At 42.7% G+C, this 19,047-nt stretch overlaps 1 protein-coding gene across 4 annotated transcripts in view; it reads left to right on the top strand.

Annotated features, from left to right (window-relative positions):
• The window catches only part of TTC7A (tetratricopeptide repeat domain 7A), a gene marked incomplete at its 5' end in the record, with an annotated part of 164,679 nt that overhangs the window by 119,539 nt on the left and 26,093 nt on the right, over positions 1-19,047 (top strand). For all 4 annotated transcript variants that reach the window (XM_084284565.1, XM_084284562.1, XM_084284563.1 and 1 more), the window contains one exon: positions 9,254-9,456. In XM_084284565.1, the coding sequence (XP_084140691.1) occupies positions 9,254-9,456 (203 nt within the window). The remainder of the gene's footprint in view (positions 1-9,253; positions 9,457-19,047) is intronic.

The following is a 19,047-nucleotide window of genomic DNA, read 5'->3' as shown; positions in this document are numbered from 1 at the left end:
CCCAGAGTCACTTCGTATTCATGAAAGAGCCGCATCGATGTGCTGTAGATTTCAGTCGGGTTTAGCTGGGACTTGTCCTTTTTCAGTCAATGACTCATCCTGTGACTCTTGGCAAGTTGCCTAACTTTTTCATACCTCAGGTTCCTATCTCTTAATGGAGGAAAATGTTTGTCTGCCTTTGGGAAAAGACTCACATATTGCTGCTTTTATTGTTATTAACACTTTAACCTTTTTTTTGCTTGACTCATAAATCTTTAGATAAATCCATTATAATTTCTAAACCTTGTCCTGCAGTAAATTTATAACAAAGCATCCGTCTTTCCCAGGCACTAGAAGCACGCAGCGGGCCATGTCTCTGTGTGTGGATATGGATGTAGAAGGTTCACAGGCTGTGAACCTGTCAGGGATCCATTAGAGCCATTAGAGATCCCATGCCTCGTCATGTCCCAGGGCGTGAGAACTTAATGGTGCCAGCTGATTGATCGGGCAGAGCTCTCTGGGCTTACGTTGGAAAGGAGCATGCAAAGCAAGCGATCCCACAGCTATATGGGGCTGGTCTTACAGCCCTCCGGCAGCCAGCACGTGGGCTTGCAAGGGGACCGTTCGTGTGTGGTAGTCATCAGGTGGTGCCAGATGGGGGAATGGTTACAGCATCGCCCTCCATCCACAGCTGCAACAGGAGTCCAGGGCTAACCTGCCTTGTGCACAAGTTCCTTGTTCCTAATGCATCTCCTAGTTAGTGCATCCCTTAATTAGTGCATGAGAACACGTGCACTCCATTAACAGTGGCTGAAGGCAAGGCTGTGAACTCTCCCCAAATATTTAGTCTTCTGTGCTGTGCTAAAGATAGTTATCTTGCGCTAAGAGGGCACAGACTTCTCAGCTGTAACTTCTGGGTTTATGAACAGTGCAGTTATGTAGGAAAGCTAATAAAGGAGCAGCTTTGGAAGTGCAGCTGCAAAGTCCACATGTGCTGCATACATGGCTGCTGCTCCTCAGTTTTCTGTACAGCAGTGTCTGGTGAACTTTGTCTTGGTGATCTGGCAAGCTAACTTTTTGTAGCTTCTGGTCAGCAGCCAAAGAGCTGCTTGATGCATCTCTGTGGTCTCTAGAGTAAGTCCCGTTATCCTTTTTCACATACCTACATAAAACTGCATTGTCACTTTCTCCTGTGGCCACCCTTCTGTAGTCCCAGTGGGGAGGACAGTCATCTGCAGCAGGGAACTTAGCATGTTTCTTCAGTGGGCTTGCAGATCTTCCCGTTCCCCGCAGGTAGCCACAGTTAGCTTTGGAAGAGAAAGGGGTCTGTGGTTTCCAAAGACCAGAGAGATTGTCCCTGCCCTGGAGCAGGCATGATTTGGGGAATACTGGGAGGCATGCTGTATTCAAGTGCTCTGCAAGCAAAGACTGTGATGAATACAGCTTGTCTGGTCCCTCTTAAAAATAACCCAGCCCTCTGCATCTTCTTGAAATGTAATGGCTTCTTAAGAGGAGAGTCATTTCATTGGGTTTTTACATTAACAGACCTAAACATTCTTCTTGGCCCCAAACCTGAGACAGAGCCGTTTGTCAGGGTCCTGCTGCAAGGAGCGCTGGGGAAGGGTGCTGCAGTGCACATCTCTGCTGTGCACGGCTCCAGGAGAGGTGTGGTCTTCGTGCGATCCCTGCATCCATTTTTTCTCTTTGTTCTGCTTTCCAATGACTGAGAACTTGAGTCAACTTTGGGAGGAGAAAAGGAACTTTAATGGCATTCTTCTCCTACCTCTTCTTGCAGAAGGAAGTGCAAGGAGAATCCTAGAGATTACTGGTGATCATCCAGCTTCTCCTACCAAGAGAGATGTCTGACCTAGAAGCTGTTCCTGCTCCCTTTTTTCTTTTCAGAATCATGCCAGTAGTCCTCCGTTCTGTTTAGAAAACACAATCATGATGTTTGGCTAAGGAAAATATATTTGGAATGGTTCAAATTTATGACCAAAACTTACTTTCATTCTGCATTTTTACAAAATCACGTTTGACCTAGAGAGCAAAGTGTGTCAGTACTGAAAAGAAGTAGTTTTAAGCTCTTTCAGTAATGAGCGGTTTCTTATCTGAAGTATGCATGAGTATGTTTCCAGGCAGTAATAACTGTTGTGTGCTCTATTTATGTGGAGTATTTTAGAATGCTGCAAGCCAGTTTTAATAAGAGTTTGAATACTCCAGCTCCTGTTGCTCTATTATTTTAAGCTTTACTTTTAACTACAATGTCCACTTTGTTTGTCTTTACTAGTACTTTATATCTGACAATTTAGCTTCTTGACTGGCCCAATACTTTACCAAATATGGCCACTCACAGCAAAGTAGGTCTGGTAATTTGATCTAAGATTGGCTAAATGCCTGCTAAGCACAGGCTGCAAACCTCACCAGGTAGACCTACAGCTAATTTAAAGGAGCATTTAAAGAAAAATCACTCGAATGACTATCCACGTATTCACAGTGGGGCTGGAGAGGGCTACCTGCTGCCTCAGGAACATGCTACAAGCTAGGAAAAAATATTGTAATGAACATGCCCTAAACAAGAAATGTAAAGAGAGCCAATGTAGCAGGGAACAGTGAGCTAATGGAAAAACATCTGTTCCCCCGAGTTATGTACAGCAGGAACATTTTTTTTTTTCCCTTCACAAAACGCTTGTGATTTATTTATTTTATTCAGTATGGGCCAATTCCTGGGAAGAAAAAAAAAAAAAAAAAAAAAAAAAAAGCTGTGTTAGAGGAGATGGGCTTTGTTCCACGAGAAAATGTCGCAGGGGCCAGTGGGCTGGGATCTGCAGCCCCGGCTGGCCCGCGGCCGCACAGCCGCACACGGGCAGGGACGGAGCCCGGGGACAGCAAAGGGAGCAGCTCACCAGCACAGCAAACCAGCACAGCAAACATTTGCACTGTTTGCACGTACGTAATGAAATGCTCACCCCTCCCTCAGCTTTTAGCAGTCCTAAGCTCCCCTCAAATTATTAGCTCTGATATTAAAGGTGTTTATCATCAGGTTGGGGAGACATCTTTACTGACGTTGCAGAATAGCTGGGGTCAGATACTCTCCTGTGATGCAACGCAGGTTGTTGAAGCAATTCTAGTTTTATTTTCCTTGTGTTATTTTTATTATTTTTTTTAATAAAAAAGTGTTTTGAAATTTTAGAGCTCCCCATTTACTGGATTTTTTTTATTATTATTATTTCTGAGCTCCATAAGCACTGCTGATTTTTGTGGCTTTTACGGTGATACAGAGGAGTGCGAGAAACCAGAGCCTGGTGAGGGGCAACAGGACGAAGTATTTTATTCCAGAGCTGTTACCGAGGGGAATAAAGGTGTACTGCAATGATGGCTGTCCTGCAGCGTTTGCTTGCTAGGAGGGATTAGGAATGCTTCACACTGGAGGTCAAAATGATGAACTGAGCTGGTTTGGTCCCCTCTAAAATGTTACTGGTGCAGCTAAGAAGCCAGCCAGGGTTCTGCTAAGCCTCCTGGTTTCGTTTAGCAAGCTCTGGCCTTGTCTTTTCTGGTGCAGCCTAAAGATGGCCAAATTCCCCATTTCTTCTGAATCAGATGTCTTCAGCGGGCTTCTAGGTTTTCATCTACACCATCCAGGTTGGTTTCATTTATTTACTATTAACAATGAATTCAAGAAGTCAAAAGCATTCTTGGCTTTCTATCAAGACTGGGCATTTGGACTGCTTCCCCCATTCCTGAGGCTTCTGGATATTTCTCACTGCTGGAGCAGGATGTCAAGCTTTGTGGTCTGATAATCCATTGGCATGGGTGGGCTTCAAAGCACACGTCGTTTCTCAAAATCTGGGCCGTGTAAACGTGAAAGTGAACAGGCACTTCTAAGGCAGCAGCTAGCAGTGCTCTTTGCTGAGCACTCTCTGGCTCCTTAGCCAGCGGATGGAGAGGAACCTGTTGCACTGCCAGTGATGCCCAGAGAACGACAGAGGGTACCAACCCCTAGCATTTCTCGGCTGCTGGTACCATTTGGGCAAGTAATAGAGCATGCTTGGGCCTGAAAAAAGCAGCAGGGTGTTTATCCATACAAGGGACAGAATATAGGAGTTTATGCTTGACCAGGCTCGAACATGAAAGTTTAGAAGTCCTTTCTTTGACTTTAGCCAGTAATAAGTGATCTAAGAGAGGGTGAAAAAAAAAAAGCTGACTTTCCGAAAAGAAGCATTTTTATGACACCTTTCTCAGGGGCATCCTTATTGCCTAAAAAAAGTGGTCTGCCACTCCTGCCAGCTCTCCCAGGTGGAGCAGAGCTGTTTTGTCACCAGTGAGCGGGGTCCCGCTTCATGTAAAGGAACCAGCTATCTCATGCCAGGGTTTATTGTATTTCAGATAACTTCTTGACTGTACATTTTAGTATAGAGGATAGCTTGTGGTAGTTCTGTGTCACTTCCAGAGATGTTCACTCTACTGCTGCATTTGTAAATAAAGAAGCTCAGTTGCCATTTCAGCATTTGGGAGACCCAAAGCTCGGAAATTGAAAGCAGGTCCCTGGGCTCCAGCTAGCTACCAGTTTGCTCACAAAGACAGCCTTTAAGAATGCATCTACTGCCTCATTCAGAAGGGTAAGTGGTTGAGCTCACGTGGACGGGAACACGTAGCAGGTTCTGTTCATTTCTGTGCCGAAGGTTTGCATCAAATGAAGCGATAACAGTTGGGATACAGCTTGAACGATCTTCCATCCCATTTGCCAGCGAGTTGTCAAACGTCTGCATGCACGGCTGTGTCATAATAAGGGAGGGTGACTAAACGTCATCTGACAGAAAGGCAAGACAGAGGGAGAACCCTTTGTCATGGTAATAGCTCTGTGTTCGCTGATCAGAGAGCTGTCTCGGAGGAGTGGGTCTTTCCAGCTGGCTGAGGGCTGCTGCAGTAACAAGTATTAATAGCTTCTGAAAGCAGATGAGCTCTGTGCAGCAGAAAGCACCTCTCCAGGCATCCTCTCAGGCAGTCTCACCTTTGTTGAGTGTAAAGGGCTGCCTCCCGGTGTGCTGTCCTGCTGGTCAGCTGGCTATGTGGCGCTGGCCGTGTCACCACACAGTCCCATTTCTGGGGTGGGCAAGAGCAGGTGATGTGGCTGACACAGAGCAGAGTAATGTGGAGCAGCAGCCTGCTTGTGGGAGTTCAGTGCCACGTCTTGGAAAACGCTGATTTGTAAGGAATGAGATTTTAACTCTTGGGTGCTTCACGTTGCAGAAAGACATTTCAAATCCATTTATTTTTTTTGGTTAGAATTACAGTTGGTGCTGCCTCTGTGGTGACAAGTGCAATCACTCTTGACGCTGCTGTGAAACACTTAAGAAAAAGAGAATAGTCGATGTTCAAGGTGATGGCAGACAACTCTGTTCCTTATACTAGCGTTGTGATGCAGACATGAGTAGATCACTCTGTTGTTGCTTCTCAGATGGGCTCCTTTACAGAGCTCTGTCAAATAATTTATCCTGGAGACAGAAAAAAAAAAAGAAAAAAAAAAAAGAGCCTGACTACAGGAGACCCAGCTTTTGTCAGCCTTCTGGAAGTGCTCTTGCTCTGTACATTTGCTACTGGTCTTTGGTGAGTGAGTAGATGATATGCTTCTGGCAATTCTCACTTGATTAAGGATCTTCACTGTAGATGAAACAGCTGGAAGAACTAGAAGCTCATGTTAGGAGCTAGTTATACATCTGAGTGGAGATGTGGGCTGCTTACAGGGACTGGGACCAGCATTAAGACCGGTGTATCAGTTGGAAGTGTAGTTGCAAATCAAGACAAAAGAGGCTGAAGCCACAAGAGAAGACTCTTCTTGTTTGGAAGAATGGCAGAGAAGGGTGGACAGTACTGAGAGAGCACAAATGGAAGCGTAAGGTGGATCTGGGAAAGAAATGAATCAAGCCAGGCTGGACCTTGGAATCAGTTGGATAGCTGTTCTTGGTCTCAGTGGGTGTAGGCTCAAGGTTCAAGTAGAAAAGGAAAGGAGACAGCTCACGATGCATCCTGTGTCTGCACATCCACACAGTGTTATCTGTCTTAGCCCATGTGTGTAAGCAAAAATGATCAAATATTCCCTGATCACCTGCACTCAGTTTCTAGCATTGCTCCAGAGAGGCTAATAGAGGAAGTAGTATGTCCAGGATGATCATCTCTCAGCTGTGTAGCATTCAGAGAGTTGTTGGTAATACTTAGCTCAAAACAGAATGGGAACTCGTTTAAGCTTTTACGAAGATGGTGTTAAGCAAGAGATGGCAAGGAAGCCTGCAAACATTGTCTTGGGATTCAAAGCTGCAGAGAATGCCAGCACCAAGAACGATGTAGTCCAACAGCTGGAGGTTCATAAATGGTTTTCCTGAAGCACCGAGCCTTTCACAGAGTGGGAATCACAGATGCTGCTGTGTACCTGTTTCACCTGGAGGAGTTGCTGTCTGCTTTGGAGTGGCACTGGGTGCCACGGCTCTGTGACAGAACTTCTTGTGAGGGCTGCTAATTTGGCCAGGTTTTTCTGTACAGCATGATTAGGTGATGCCAGGAGAGATCCTAAATAATCCAACGGAAACTGCTAACCCAGGTAATGCAGAGGCAGGCATTTCAGTACTTTCAGTACTGTTGAGGAGGTGGGAGTATTACCATGATAAATTTAATGAATCCTTGGTTTTTGGCTTTGATTTCTGCCTCTAGCTTGGTTTTTATTCCACGTTACGTAAGTGTATCTTGTTCATCTGTAAATAAAATGAGTATGCAATAGAAGTAAAAAATGAGTTTACAGAAAACCCATTTTAATGCAGGCTTAAATGATTTCCCTAAATGTCTATTTTTAGCTGGGTGGGTGCACTCCTTCCCTCCTGTAACCCAAAGGCACCTCTCTCATTCTCTTTTTATGCAAATTAGGCCTCCCACACCATTAAATCATTTTTTATTGACTATTGAGCCTGCAAAGAAATGGACTGAGCTTTAATATGCTACATTACCGTACCATAAAATACAATTTGTAGATCTTATTTAGATTCTGTGTTGCTGCACTTCCTCTAAATAATTGTTATTACTGAAGAAGATTTACAGGCACCATTGAAAGAAAGAATAAGTACTCTCCATTTTCTATGCATTGAATCACAGGCTGTGCATGATTTCACATCTAAACCCCCTTGCTCCTGATGGTTTTTTTGAAATGAAACAGGTCACGTTGTGCTGTTAGTTGCTATTAGTTTTTAATACAGCAGTATCCAGAACTTCTGCTGACTTCAAATAGCGCCGGGATTTCGCCCCTTCTTTTTGTGCTGCTAGGGTTGTGCTAACTTTGCAAACCGAAGCGTCCTCAGGCTGTGAATCGTCACTTTGCACATCCCCATCCTCATCGCTACCACATGCACAACATCAGCTGCTGCGCAGCACTTGGCAGAAAATGCTCTGTTCCCTGGGAAGCACAAGAAAAATGCTGTCCTCCCACAAACTTTGGAATAAGGCTGTGCACATACTCAGCTTGTCAAGTTGCACGGCCTTGCTTTCTGTTATTAGATGGCTGCACCCTCTTGGAGTCGAGGGAAAGGAGGCACGCTGAGATTTTGTAAAGATTAACCAGACAGAAATGTATATGAGTCATTTTTAAAGGGTATAGCTCTTACTGAGGAACTGTTTTGCTCGAGTTGGCAGCCTTAGAGAATGACATTTATCTGTAGCACCAACCAGGCATGGCTAAGAAATAGCCGAGCTTATTATCGATGATGTCTCACCCTTCTTCCAGAAGGAGCACTTCAGATCTGGAAGGCCACGATGCCGTGTCAGTGCACAGTCATCCTTCGTGTGCCAGAGAAGAGCTGTCTGTGGGCCCAGTCTCACGTCGGATGGGCCAAGGAGGAGCCCTCCAATGGCGTGGCAGGACAGCCGCTGAGATGCTCTCCTGCTCCCCTCTCACCCAGAAAGCTCCGTGTTGGCATGCCAAGTCCCCAGAGTCATCTGGCCCTCCTGGCATTTTGAGGCTGGCAGAGTTTCAAAGCTATACGAGAGGCCTAATTTTTCAGGCTGATTTCCCCCCCTCACAGAGACTCCCTGAGAACACTTTGCTACCTTTAAAAGTCAGGGCGCTCGAGACTGGGTCTAAATTCAGAATTGTTTATCTGGCTCCGGAGCCTGAACTTGTCATTTTGAATTGGGCTACTGAACTGTCAATATTTGCTGCATTGCCACATCAGTTTAAATAAAAATAAATGGAGACAAACACTGAGCTTTTGCAGTGATAATGTGTAGAACACAAACAGGTTAAGAACCTAACAGCACTGGCTGCTGTGCAGACAGTTATTTTATCTACATACATGTATACACATATATGTATACAATTTCCCTTTTCAGTTATGTGTGTCAGTGAAAATTGAGCATCACTTCTGAAGCCTTCTCCCAGGATTTAATGCATAATAAATACTGAGAAATGTTAAACAATGAGATGCGTTATGAAATTTGTTTAGCATGAAAAATGATGTGATAAACAAATCGACAGTCAAGCACATCAGTATGCCTGTTACTTTTTTTTTTTTTCTTTGTAAGAAAACCACTAGGATGGTTGCTGAGAGTTGAAGGAAGCAGATGACTGAGCAGTCTCTTCCAAGAGCTCTGTTTTCTTTTTCTGTAGAGTATGTGTGAGGAGATAAATTTGTGAATACAAAATATAAATAAGTCTCTGTGATATAAGCCTTTGATTTTAATGGAGACTCCGAAAACTTAAGAGACAGCTATCTCATAAACTAGACAAGTAAGCAGAGAAAAACACTTTTAATCATTTTTTAAAATATGGAAATACTCTCTTAAAGAAGTTATTTAATGTCCAGCTTGGTCAGATGTATCCTATTACTCTGACATGTTTAAACTAATCGGTAGACAGTGATGGCTTATTCTGTTCTTTTTTTCCCAGATTATTTGGAAACACGTACAATGTCTCCAAGTGGCTACCAGCCCTGCTTCCTTAGGGCTCAGTAGAGTACGTGTTTACATCCTGATTGAGGAAGCACTCTGGTATATCCTTAAGGCTATCCTGTGTCAACACCTGAAGAGGTCCATCTATGTCTGTACAGAGCCTTTAATGTAGCAGAATATCCATTCAATTACTTGCTTCTGGTAGTAAACCTTAACCACAGTAGTAAGCACTGTGCAGGATCACGGCCTCGTGTTTTAATGTTTAGGGGAGATGATATACAATTAGTGTGAAGAAAGGTACCTGAATTATTTCAGCTAATGGTAGGGTGTTTTTGTGCTTTTTTTTCAGCTGAACTCTTCATGGAACAACACCATCTCAAAGAAGCCGGCTTTTGTATCCAGGAGGCAGCTACTCTTTTCCCCACATCTCATGCTGTACTGTACATGCGTGGGAGGCTTGCAGAGATGAAAGGCAATTTGGAGGAGGCTAAGCAATTGTATGATGAGGCACTCACAGTGAATCCAGCTGGAGTCGAAATTATGCACAGCCTGGTGAGTTTGCAGGGGCTCAGCTCCATTATAGTATTTATGTTGCTGATTAACTGTAATAAGAGGGGAGAGGGTTCGTGCTTGCTCTGGATGCCATTGTCTTCCTAATCCTACAAGCAAGTGACTGTTCCAAGAATAAATTGGGTAGCTCGAACCTCTATTTTAAGACTGGATTGAATGCTTTTAACTAATTAGGACTTGTGTCAAAAGTAAATATTTTAATTGACAAATGCTTGATAGTTTTGGAAGTCAGTTCTCTGCTTTATTGTCTTTGCTGCTTTTCCTACTAACTGTTACGCATTTTAAATAAGCAGTGCACTGATGTTTGGAAGATTTGAACTAAGTATCTATAGAATATAGATAAATACAGTGTTTGCAAGTCTTGTATTGAAATCTTGTGTCTAATCAAACGAAGACAAACTATGAGTTTCTGATAAAACTATAGTCTTAAGCCGCTACTTAACTCCAACCTTTTTGTAGGGACAGTGACTCCACATTTGTTTATTTCTGTGTGGTTTCTGTTTGTTTGTTTTGTTTTTATAACATTCCTTTGTGGCAAATATTCTTTCTATTGCACCATCCCCAGAAAAAACCTTTTTATAGACTCAGGGCCGATAGCTTTCAAATTGTTGTTATCATTTTTTATTATTATTTATTATTTTTACACAAGGAGCTTTGTGGAGGCCCAAAACCCACTTCTCTTATGAAATCAGAACTTCTAATCATACTTCTTCAATGACGTATCTTATTAATCATAGCCCTTACCGGGTCTCTCTGGGATTTTTAGAAGACTTTCTTGAACAGTTTAATTTTTACAGGAATTCTATATCCCAGTGACTGCCTTAAGTCTTTGCTAGCAGATCTGTATTCCCTAGCATAAATCTGGGCCTGATTAGGATTGCAGGCGGCCCTAAAACTGACAGGGTATCAACGCACAAGAGGACAAATGTACAGTGAAGTGATGATTGAGACCAAATCGTAGAACCTACAGGCAAGAGATGAGAGAGTTGTAATAATGAAAGTTCAGTGCACAGCCAGCAGATGAATAGCTCATGCATATGTCAGGAGTTGAGCAAAAAAACAGCTATGCATATACCAGACTTGTATGCTTAATGGGGCAATAATATTGCTTTGTTGTGATCCAGCCTTTACAAAATCTGTGAAGATAGGAAGATGTGCTTTGTTCAGATGGTATCATGACTTCAGACAAGTCACCACTATCAAAGCAGCCATCAAGTTAGATGCCAACATGATACAAATAGCTTTCATTTTTGTCTTATTTTATGAGCAAAGCCACATACTGTGTCTTCCCATTTCACTTGCTTGCAATTTTCTGAAACTGTAGTCATTTGGAATAACATTTTCTGAGATGCACATCTGCTCTGGCCCAGTTTACTTTGGAAAATGTCACCCAACATGGCTTAACTGTTTCTGAAAATGAGGCTAGAGAAAATACTTTAGAGGTTTCAGTGACACCTTCTTTATAGTGCTTTAATGTCCCCAGGTTTTGTCAGGAATGAATGGCTTTTATAACATATTAATGTGCTTTTTACCATCCCTAAGAAAATCCCTGAGGTTGTCCAAGTTACAGTCTCAAGAACCACATCCTGTATATGCTTATTAGATATGTATTTCTGAAACCTCTAAAGAGTCTGTGAATGCTCATTCCCCTCAATCCCCTGTAAGCTTCAAGGAGTAAAATCAAGGAAGAGGCAGAGAAGTCAGTGAGATGAGGATTTCAGGGGACAGCAACTGATTCTGTGAGCAAGTTAATGAAAAAATGTACTCAAAAGAGAATAATAGAAATAAAGATAGCAAATTAGATACAATGAGGTAATAACACTGTTTATGGCTGGACTGGCAAGAAGAGTGAGACTGGGTTAATAAATGAGGCAGAGATGTATGGTTAAAAGGGTGGGCATGTTGGAAAGGATGGATTAGAAGGGGTTGGTGTTATGAGAGGCACATAGAAACATGAACCTGTGAGAGTACTTCTACTGCATAGCCTTTGATCTCCTTAAAATCCCAAATCTTTCCATTCTGGTGCAGGCAAATATCAGTGAAAATCACTTGCTTAAGTGTGTGCCTCATCTCCTTTAGCTTGGCTCGGCATGCAGCCAATGGTTTACACCTGCTAGCTAAGATAGCAAAGGTCTGGTCTATCCCTGCTGATGTGAAGCATGGCAGTAGCTCTAGGATGCCACATAATGGCATTCCTTTCTGTGCTTTTCCAAAAGCTAGGAAATTGCACATAGCAAGTTCAAAGCATCTGATGAGCACTACAGAAAAGCCTGTAAAGAAATTAATCATTCTGCCTTCAGAATAGAGCTTGAATAATGTGCAGTAAACAAGGCTTTTATGGCTATGCATCAAATAGAAAGGGCAAAAATAAAATATTGAGTGGCTGCTAGCTAAGTGAATTTGTCTTGTGTACTGAATGAGACGGTGTCCCCATGGAGAACTTAGGCTGGGTTTAGGTAATTGAAGCCACGGTGTAGCAAGTGGTAAATTCTGCATCTCTTTGAGGCCATCAAAAGGAGACTGGATCCTTTCTGATTCATATGCATTATCAAAATGCTAGCCATACTGTTAATAAAAGTACAGGTTCTTGAGCACAGTTTGTTCTGTCCCCTACTTGAGGGAAATACACATCTTGTGTTATGCAAGAAGCCAAACTAGATTATCAGCTAGCTCCAAGTAGCTTGAAACTATGCAATACGTTAAATTCACACATGCGGTTTCAGTGCTGGTCTCCCGCAAAACATGAGCACTTAGTTTTCCCTCTGTAATAATGCTGTTGTGGGCGTGTAATAATTTAGGGAACGAGGGTCTGGTAATGAGAACTACTGTCTGACTTCGTGCAATTACCATCCAACTGACCTAGTCCACTTTAAGGGAAAACTCTGCTGTAGACAGTGCTGGCTCTCCCTGGTGTAGCAGCATCAATTAGCAAAGTAGTCAAGGCTCTTCCCCAGGGCTCTCAGAACTAGGCTGTCAGGGCTATATTTGGAAAGCTCCAACTTGAGGAGCATTACTGGCTCCAAATGAAGGGCACGGACCTAGCAATGAACATGTCCAGCGGGTGTCAATAAGTTTTACACAGGGAAGGGTCACCACCATAGTAAACACGAGCTCTTCCTCTGCACAGCTGAAAACAGATGTGTTTTACTGTGGCTGGAGGGTGTTTACAATAGCTGTCAAATGTGTGTGCTTTCTGTATAAAGCTCACTGCTTAGACCCTTAGAAACTGCACATGCTACAGGACCACAGTTCTCTGTGGGAAGTAAGACTTGCTGGGCTCCTTTTTTCCACATTTTTCCTCGTTCTGTCTCACACACTTCAATCTTCCCTCCCTTTGATAAAGCAGTCCCATTCTTGTCCAAATAAAGCTCTTCCTGGGGCCGTCCTTGCAAAGACGTGTTTTAGTTAAGGGAAGAAGAAAGTCACGTATTTAAAAGGGAAGGAAATGGGCACCCTCATCTCTGTCACTATGTCAGATTTAATTAAAACAACAAAAAATACCCCTGAAACGAAGAAAAAAGGAATTTTCTTGACTCATACTTGAGTCTTATAGATTGCAGTGAAAGATTGTAATGATTCCTCAATTCTCTTGAAGGCTGGGGCAAGGATGATAAGGTTGTTATCAGAACGCCATACAGCTGTCTTCATTGCCTGACCCCTATGCTTGATAGGGAAATAAAGTGAAATATATATTGGTTTTTAATAGATACTGTTTTTCATTTGGTGAATTTTTGTCAAGGTTAAACTGGAAAGCAGTCTTTATAATGTATTCTGGTGTTCTATTATGACCACATTAATAGGTGGAAAATATAATCTAGTGAACATTTTAATTTTCTGCCCGGTCAAGTCAAACAGAACATGACTTTTCAGGTAACACCAGTTGTGCTAATCATGAGTTCTGCTTGTTCTTGAGGAGACTTCCAACTATACCATGAAATTTAAGATTGGCAGCCACACAGAAGGGCTATACAGTCATAAACTGCCTTCCAGCTGAAGTTGGAAATACATGCTTCCCACTCACCTGAATGCAGGTCAGCTAAGACAGGCTGACAGATTGACAGTAGGCTGCTCTGGGACCTTCGTTTCCTGAGATGAACGTAGATTTTGGCCTTTCCTCAGGCAGGCCAGGTTTCCTTCTGGAGAAGGTTCTATAGCGAACGGAGTTTGGGGAGATACCAGCCACCTAACAGTGTTGTGGAATTGTTGAGGTTGGAAGGGACCTCTGGAGGTCCTCCAGTCCACAGCCAGCACCACGTCTAGCTGGGTTTTAAGTATGTCCGAGGGAGAAGTCCTCAAAGGACATACTAAACATAATAGTGACATTGCTGTACTGGGTCAGACCAAAGGTCCATCTAACTCACCTCTTCAACAGCAGCCATAAGGAAGCTCCTTGGAAAGAATGAGAGCAAGGCAAGTGCGTATACTTCCTGATGTTATGACTTGGGACTTGCTGAGGTGGATGTAGGTTTTACTTGTTTAGTAAGTCACAGTGCATTTCTCCTTCTTGAACTTGTCTTCTCTGGAGCCTGGGTTAGCTTTCAGATTCACCATATCCTTCAGCAAGGCGACTCACAGGTCTGCTTTGTGCTGTATAACTTCGTATATAAATTCCGAATGTTCCCAGTGCTGCTCATCGTAGGTGCATTTCATGTTCCCTGTTCTTCCTTTGGAAGACATAGCACACTGCTGTTTGTTATTCATCCCCCTTCCCATTAATGATTTGATAGGTAACTAACATAGAACCAGTCTCATTACTTCCATTATTGCTGTTGCCTCTCTCTGATCTTTTTATGCTTCTTTTTAAGAAGAGCAAACAGAAGGAAATAATGTGGTTAGGTTTAATATTTAGCTTAGCTTCAAACACAGTGCTATAGTATCAGTGTTTAAAAAAACACCTTACTGTCCTATGGTGGTCTTCTCATGTAAATTACTACCTATACAAATACAATGCTCTATTCCAAATGTTTTGTATTACCCCTGTCTCGTTACCACAGCTCTTTTTGCATCTTCTTGTGCCTGTAGGGGCTAGACTTTTTTTCTGAAAGGTCAGAAGCTCTAATGAATGGATTGTGATTTATGATAGCAATGAGCAGTGTAACAGTGTTATCTTGGGTCCTTGCAGAAGTGGCATCCCAGTCTGTGAATACAGCAAGCACACAGTTCTAGTCTTTGATATATATTTTTCATTCTGCTTGCCAGAGACATCCTTTTAGCCGATGGAACACAAATTTCTCTCTGCTGGTAATGCTAGAAGCTGAAGAGTTTGACTAAGAACAAGTTTTTGTGTAGATTATGGTCCTTTTGTATAAGATAAGTGCCTTGCTTTTGGTTGGATTTGAGCCTTCTAAAAATTATCCAGTGCTTTGTTTAAGTCTTCTACTCTTCTTAATTGTTCAGTTGGATGCAAGAGCAGAATAAAAAAAAAAAAATCTTTACAAAGAGACTTGGACTGTTTAATTTGGCCTTCATTGTGTACTTAGGATGCAATTTCATGTTCATTTTAGTAGACGAGTCAACCTATTGTCTCCAGACTCACATTTGGTAGCATCGGGATAATTTGAAGACTACAGTTTGCACTGATTAGAACATGGAAATGAATTATTTCTGTTCATTTATTTCATTTTACCTCACAGTATGGTGCATGCATCCTTGTTTTCAAAGGCATCCATTCACATAATAAAAACATGGCTTGATTGCTTAATATTTTTAAGGATGACATGCGTTACTTCCTTGGGGATTCGTTTCATGCTGGCATGAAGTAATCATATAAATCATGAGGAGGATTCTTGGCAAGGCTAAATTATCATAGCTTTATCATACCAAGGTCTATGTCTCATAAGGTAGCCAGGACACTAATTAAAAGCATTTTTACCTTGAAAGCTGAAGTTAAAATGCTTTCTGTGCTTAAATGTGGGAATAAAAGAGCATAGTTTTCACATTAATGCATTTACTTATCATCTAAGGAGCTGCTTTATGTCCGCAGTTTATCCAGTTTGTTTGCTGTTTTGCAGATAAGTATGTCATGGTCTGTTCCCATTTTCTAGTGACATTTCTTGCTCAGGTTTTTTGTATTTGTGTACAGAGAATTGAACATCACAATTAAAACGCATCCCTCTGCAGTTAGGAAACTCTGCATTTGTCCTAATTGTAATTAGGTGGATAATTGCGTCTAGAGACAGAATGAATGACCCATTTAATGTGTTCTGGAGACAGTTCTTTCCAGCTGCATTTGATGCCACCCTGCTTTTGTTCTGGCACAGATGATAAGCAGAGTTAGAGCCCAGGTAATTTCAATTAAGTGGACAGGTGTACTACTTTCGTGATAAATTCTGAGAAGAGTTTTCATTATCACAGCTTCTGCATTTACAAATATTCAGAGGGAATCTGTGAGAAATTGCTGTCATAAGAACTTGAATTTCAGCAGATAATGACTGCAAAATGAATGTCAAACTGTTCTTTGAGATACAAAAATGTTGAAGCTTTCCTAGTTAAATTATTTTTTTGTTAAATCTTTCAATCCGCGGACTCATTTTATGTTCTTGAGCAATGCATTTCCAAGCTGTAAGTACGTCGCGACATTTTTCTTAACTTTAAATGTGTTTCTTGCTTATGTGTGTCATGTTTTTCTATCAAAACTCTTCAGGCCGTGTCCTTGCTACCGTTACGCGGCAGGGTGGGTCCTTCCTCTTCCAGACAGCAGAGAAGTGCAACTCCTTCATTTCCCATTGAAGGCAATTCACGGAGCAGGGCTGGGGAGGAGGTGGAGCCCTGGCACTCACATCCCCTGCACGGCCAGCTCCAGCCCCGCCGCAGTGTCAGCTGTGGCTGTGTGTCATGCTTCCCTCTATACCTCCGTAAAACAGGGATGAAACTACTAATCCACTTCATCTGGGGTTAGCGGAGCTTAATTAATATCTGTGCATACTTTCAGATGACAAGCGCTCTGTAAGCACGAGATCTTATTTTTTTCTAATTATGCGTCTTGAATCCTGTGGTGCTCTATTCACTTGGGCTTTTAGACCACAAATTGTTTTGGGCACAGTGCTGCGACTGTTCAGCCCAAACGATGCGCTTTACTGCTCTGAGTACCCTCGTGTCCCTAAATGTAAGTAGTGATGAAAACATTATTGCAGTGGGAGTGGGATTTAGAAGGCAGATCTGTGAACTACTTCTTCCTCTCCCAAGGATTTGTTTTCATTAGAGGAGTCTGCCTTGCCTGTAGGTTGTGAGTTCCCCTCCGTTGTATTGATGAATTGTTATAGCCGTGCTCTGAAGGACAGAGTAAACAGGAGCAAATGTGAATCTGAAGACTTTCTAGCACAGCCCTCTTCTCTTCCTGGGGATAAGATATGACAACGCCTGCAAAAAATAGCTTTTTGCGGGGGGAGGGAGGGAGGGTGCTTCCTTTCTGCTCTGACAGTGAGTGTATCCTTCTGCTCTGCAGACTCAGTGCAAGCAGAACATCGTTGTGCCAGCACAGTTCTGCAGTTTCCCCTGGTGAGACGCGTTTTGGATTTTTAAGGAGAGAGATGACAGACCTAAAGGTGGAAAAAGCATTAGAGTAGACAGTCGTTACAAGTCTTTCCAAAAATGGAGCAACCTTGAACAAAGTGCCTTTTTTTTTCTTCTTCTTTTTAATTAAGTAAGTAATAGTGACAGTCAACGGGAGATTCTAGCAACCCAAAGGAAGACCAGTGACGTCTTCGGTGATGCAGCTTGGAGAGCTACAGTCTGGGACTCTCTTAGGTCTACCTAATATGGAGTGTACGAGAAAACACTGGAAGGATGCATTAAGAAACTGTTTGCTAAGACCTACTCTCCAGCAGGGTATTTTTGGACCACTCTGCCAGTACAAAACATTCAAACAGTTTAGCCCGCCCCATAAGTATTCCCTAGAAATACTAGGGGAGGTGGGGATGCTGTTAGCAAGTTTTCTCACAACCTTCTTTCTGTTCATCACTGCAGTTCTCCAGTGCATGTGGGAACAAGTGAATGGTGACACGTAGGTGTGTAAGAAGAAAGGGGAGGGGAAGGAGTTGTAAGGGTGTAGAAGAGGCTGCAAAAAGCACGGAGCTGCTTACTTTGAAACACCAAGGTAAAGCATAGACCACAGACAAAATCACTTTTCTCAGCCATTGTTTGCTGGCCACACAGCCACAACAGATTGTTTCTTCTTTTCCATCCTTCTCTGCCTCGTAGATTTCTGCAGATGAGCCCAGCCCTGATTTGCACCAGACGGCTCTTTCAATGCTATTTATTTGCTGTTTCATCCAAGAAAGGCAAAATTCACTACAAAGAATCTGAAAGTGCACTTAGGTCAGAAGCTTTTTCCAGTGGTGTTGAAAGAGGATCTGAAAACACTCAAACCATCCAGGACCCAAGAAATCAGGAGGAACTCCTCAGCAGTTTGGAAAATACGACTCCTTAGGCAGGGACTTAGTATAGGTTTCCTGTTTGTGACATTTTTTATGTGTTGAGAAGACTCCTCTTGCATTTTTCTTCTCTTCCTTGTGCTGCTGTAAAGCTCCAGACTATCAACGAGCTGCTATGTCATATTGCTCCTGTGACTTTTGCCTATATTTTTGCCAAAATGCTGAAGAGAGAAGCCCTGGCTGGAAAAAGAGGTGGGGGAATTAACGTGTACAATGGTCGGGGAAGGGAGAGACTAGAAGAGTCTGACTTGTCAGGGTAGCAAAACAAAGTCTGGGAAGGGATACATTTGCTGTCTGCAGCTACATGTGGAAACAAATAGTAAACGTGGAGAGAGAAAAGCTGCAGTGAGTAAAGGGTGATGCTTGTATTTACCTGCTGTATGTTGGTGCTGGAGATTTAAGAGGGTTAAATCAGAGCCATCCTAGCAGAGAGGTTCTGGAGCAGCCTTCCAGCAGCAGGAGATGTGGGAGGAACCACCTCACCCCGTTACACTGGAGTGCGATGGGTTTAGGAGAGGGCTCTCGGGAGGAAGGGAGCAGCCCCCAAAGTCACTGAAAATAGGACTTTAACCCAAAACAGTTCTTGCCTCTTTTGTGTGCAGGCTGGATGCCCAGACCACTAGTGACAATAATCATGCTCTCCTCCTGCATGACCTGAAACTCAGCGTCCAGCTAAAATGCCTTGCAGGCCCACCTGCAGTCCTTTCTTCCCGTCTCCTTTTTCTGTCGAAGATACTCTATTCCCAGAAGCATTTTGTAATTATATTGAGTTGTATTATTTTTTAAATTAGATGTGCAGTTTGAATGTTAGTAGGGCTGACCTCCATTTCTTATATATATTTTAATGAGTTGTCAAGTGACTTGTGTGTATCACGGGGTGGTGTGATGGATGTCGCTGGAATCAGGAGAGTTGCACTGAAATTCTCTTAAAAAATAGCCAGCATTGTGGCAGCTCAGCTCTATTGACAATAACGTCAAGTCGGGTTTAATAGCGTAGTTCCTTATTGAATGAGTCCACCCCGTAGGAATCATCGTGACCTTCCTGTGTGTGCGCAAGATAAAAAATCAATGTTAATCCCTTGGGAGGAAAATGGAAGATGAGCGGAACAGTTGAGTGAGCCTAATGAGAATCAGATGGCAA

This window comes from Netta rufina (genome assembly GCF_964035555.1).
Source record: "Netta rufina genome assembly, chromosome: 3".
In the NCBI taxonomy this organism is placed as follows: domain Eukaryota; kingdom Metazoa; phylum Chordata; class Aves; order Anseriformes; family Anatidae; genus Netta; species Netta rufina.
This window is presented reverse-complemented; position numbering and strand designations above follow the sequence as displayed.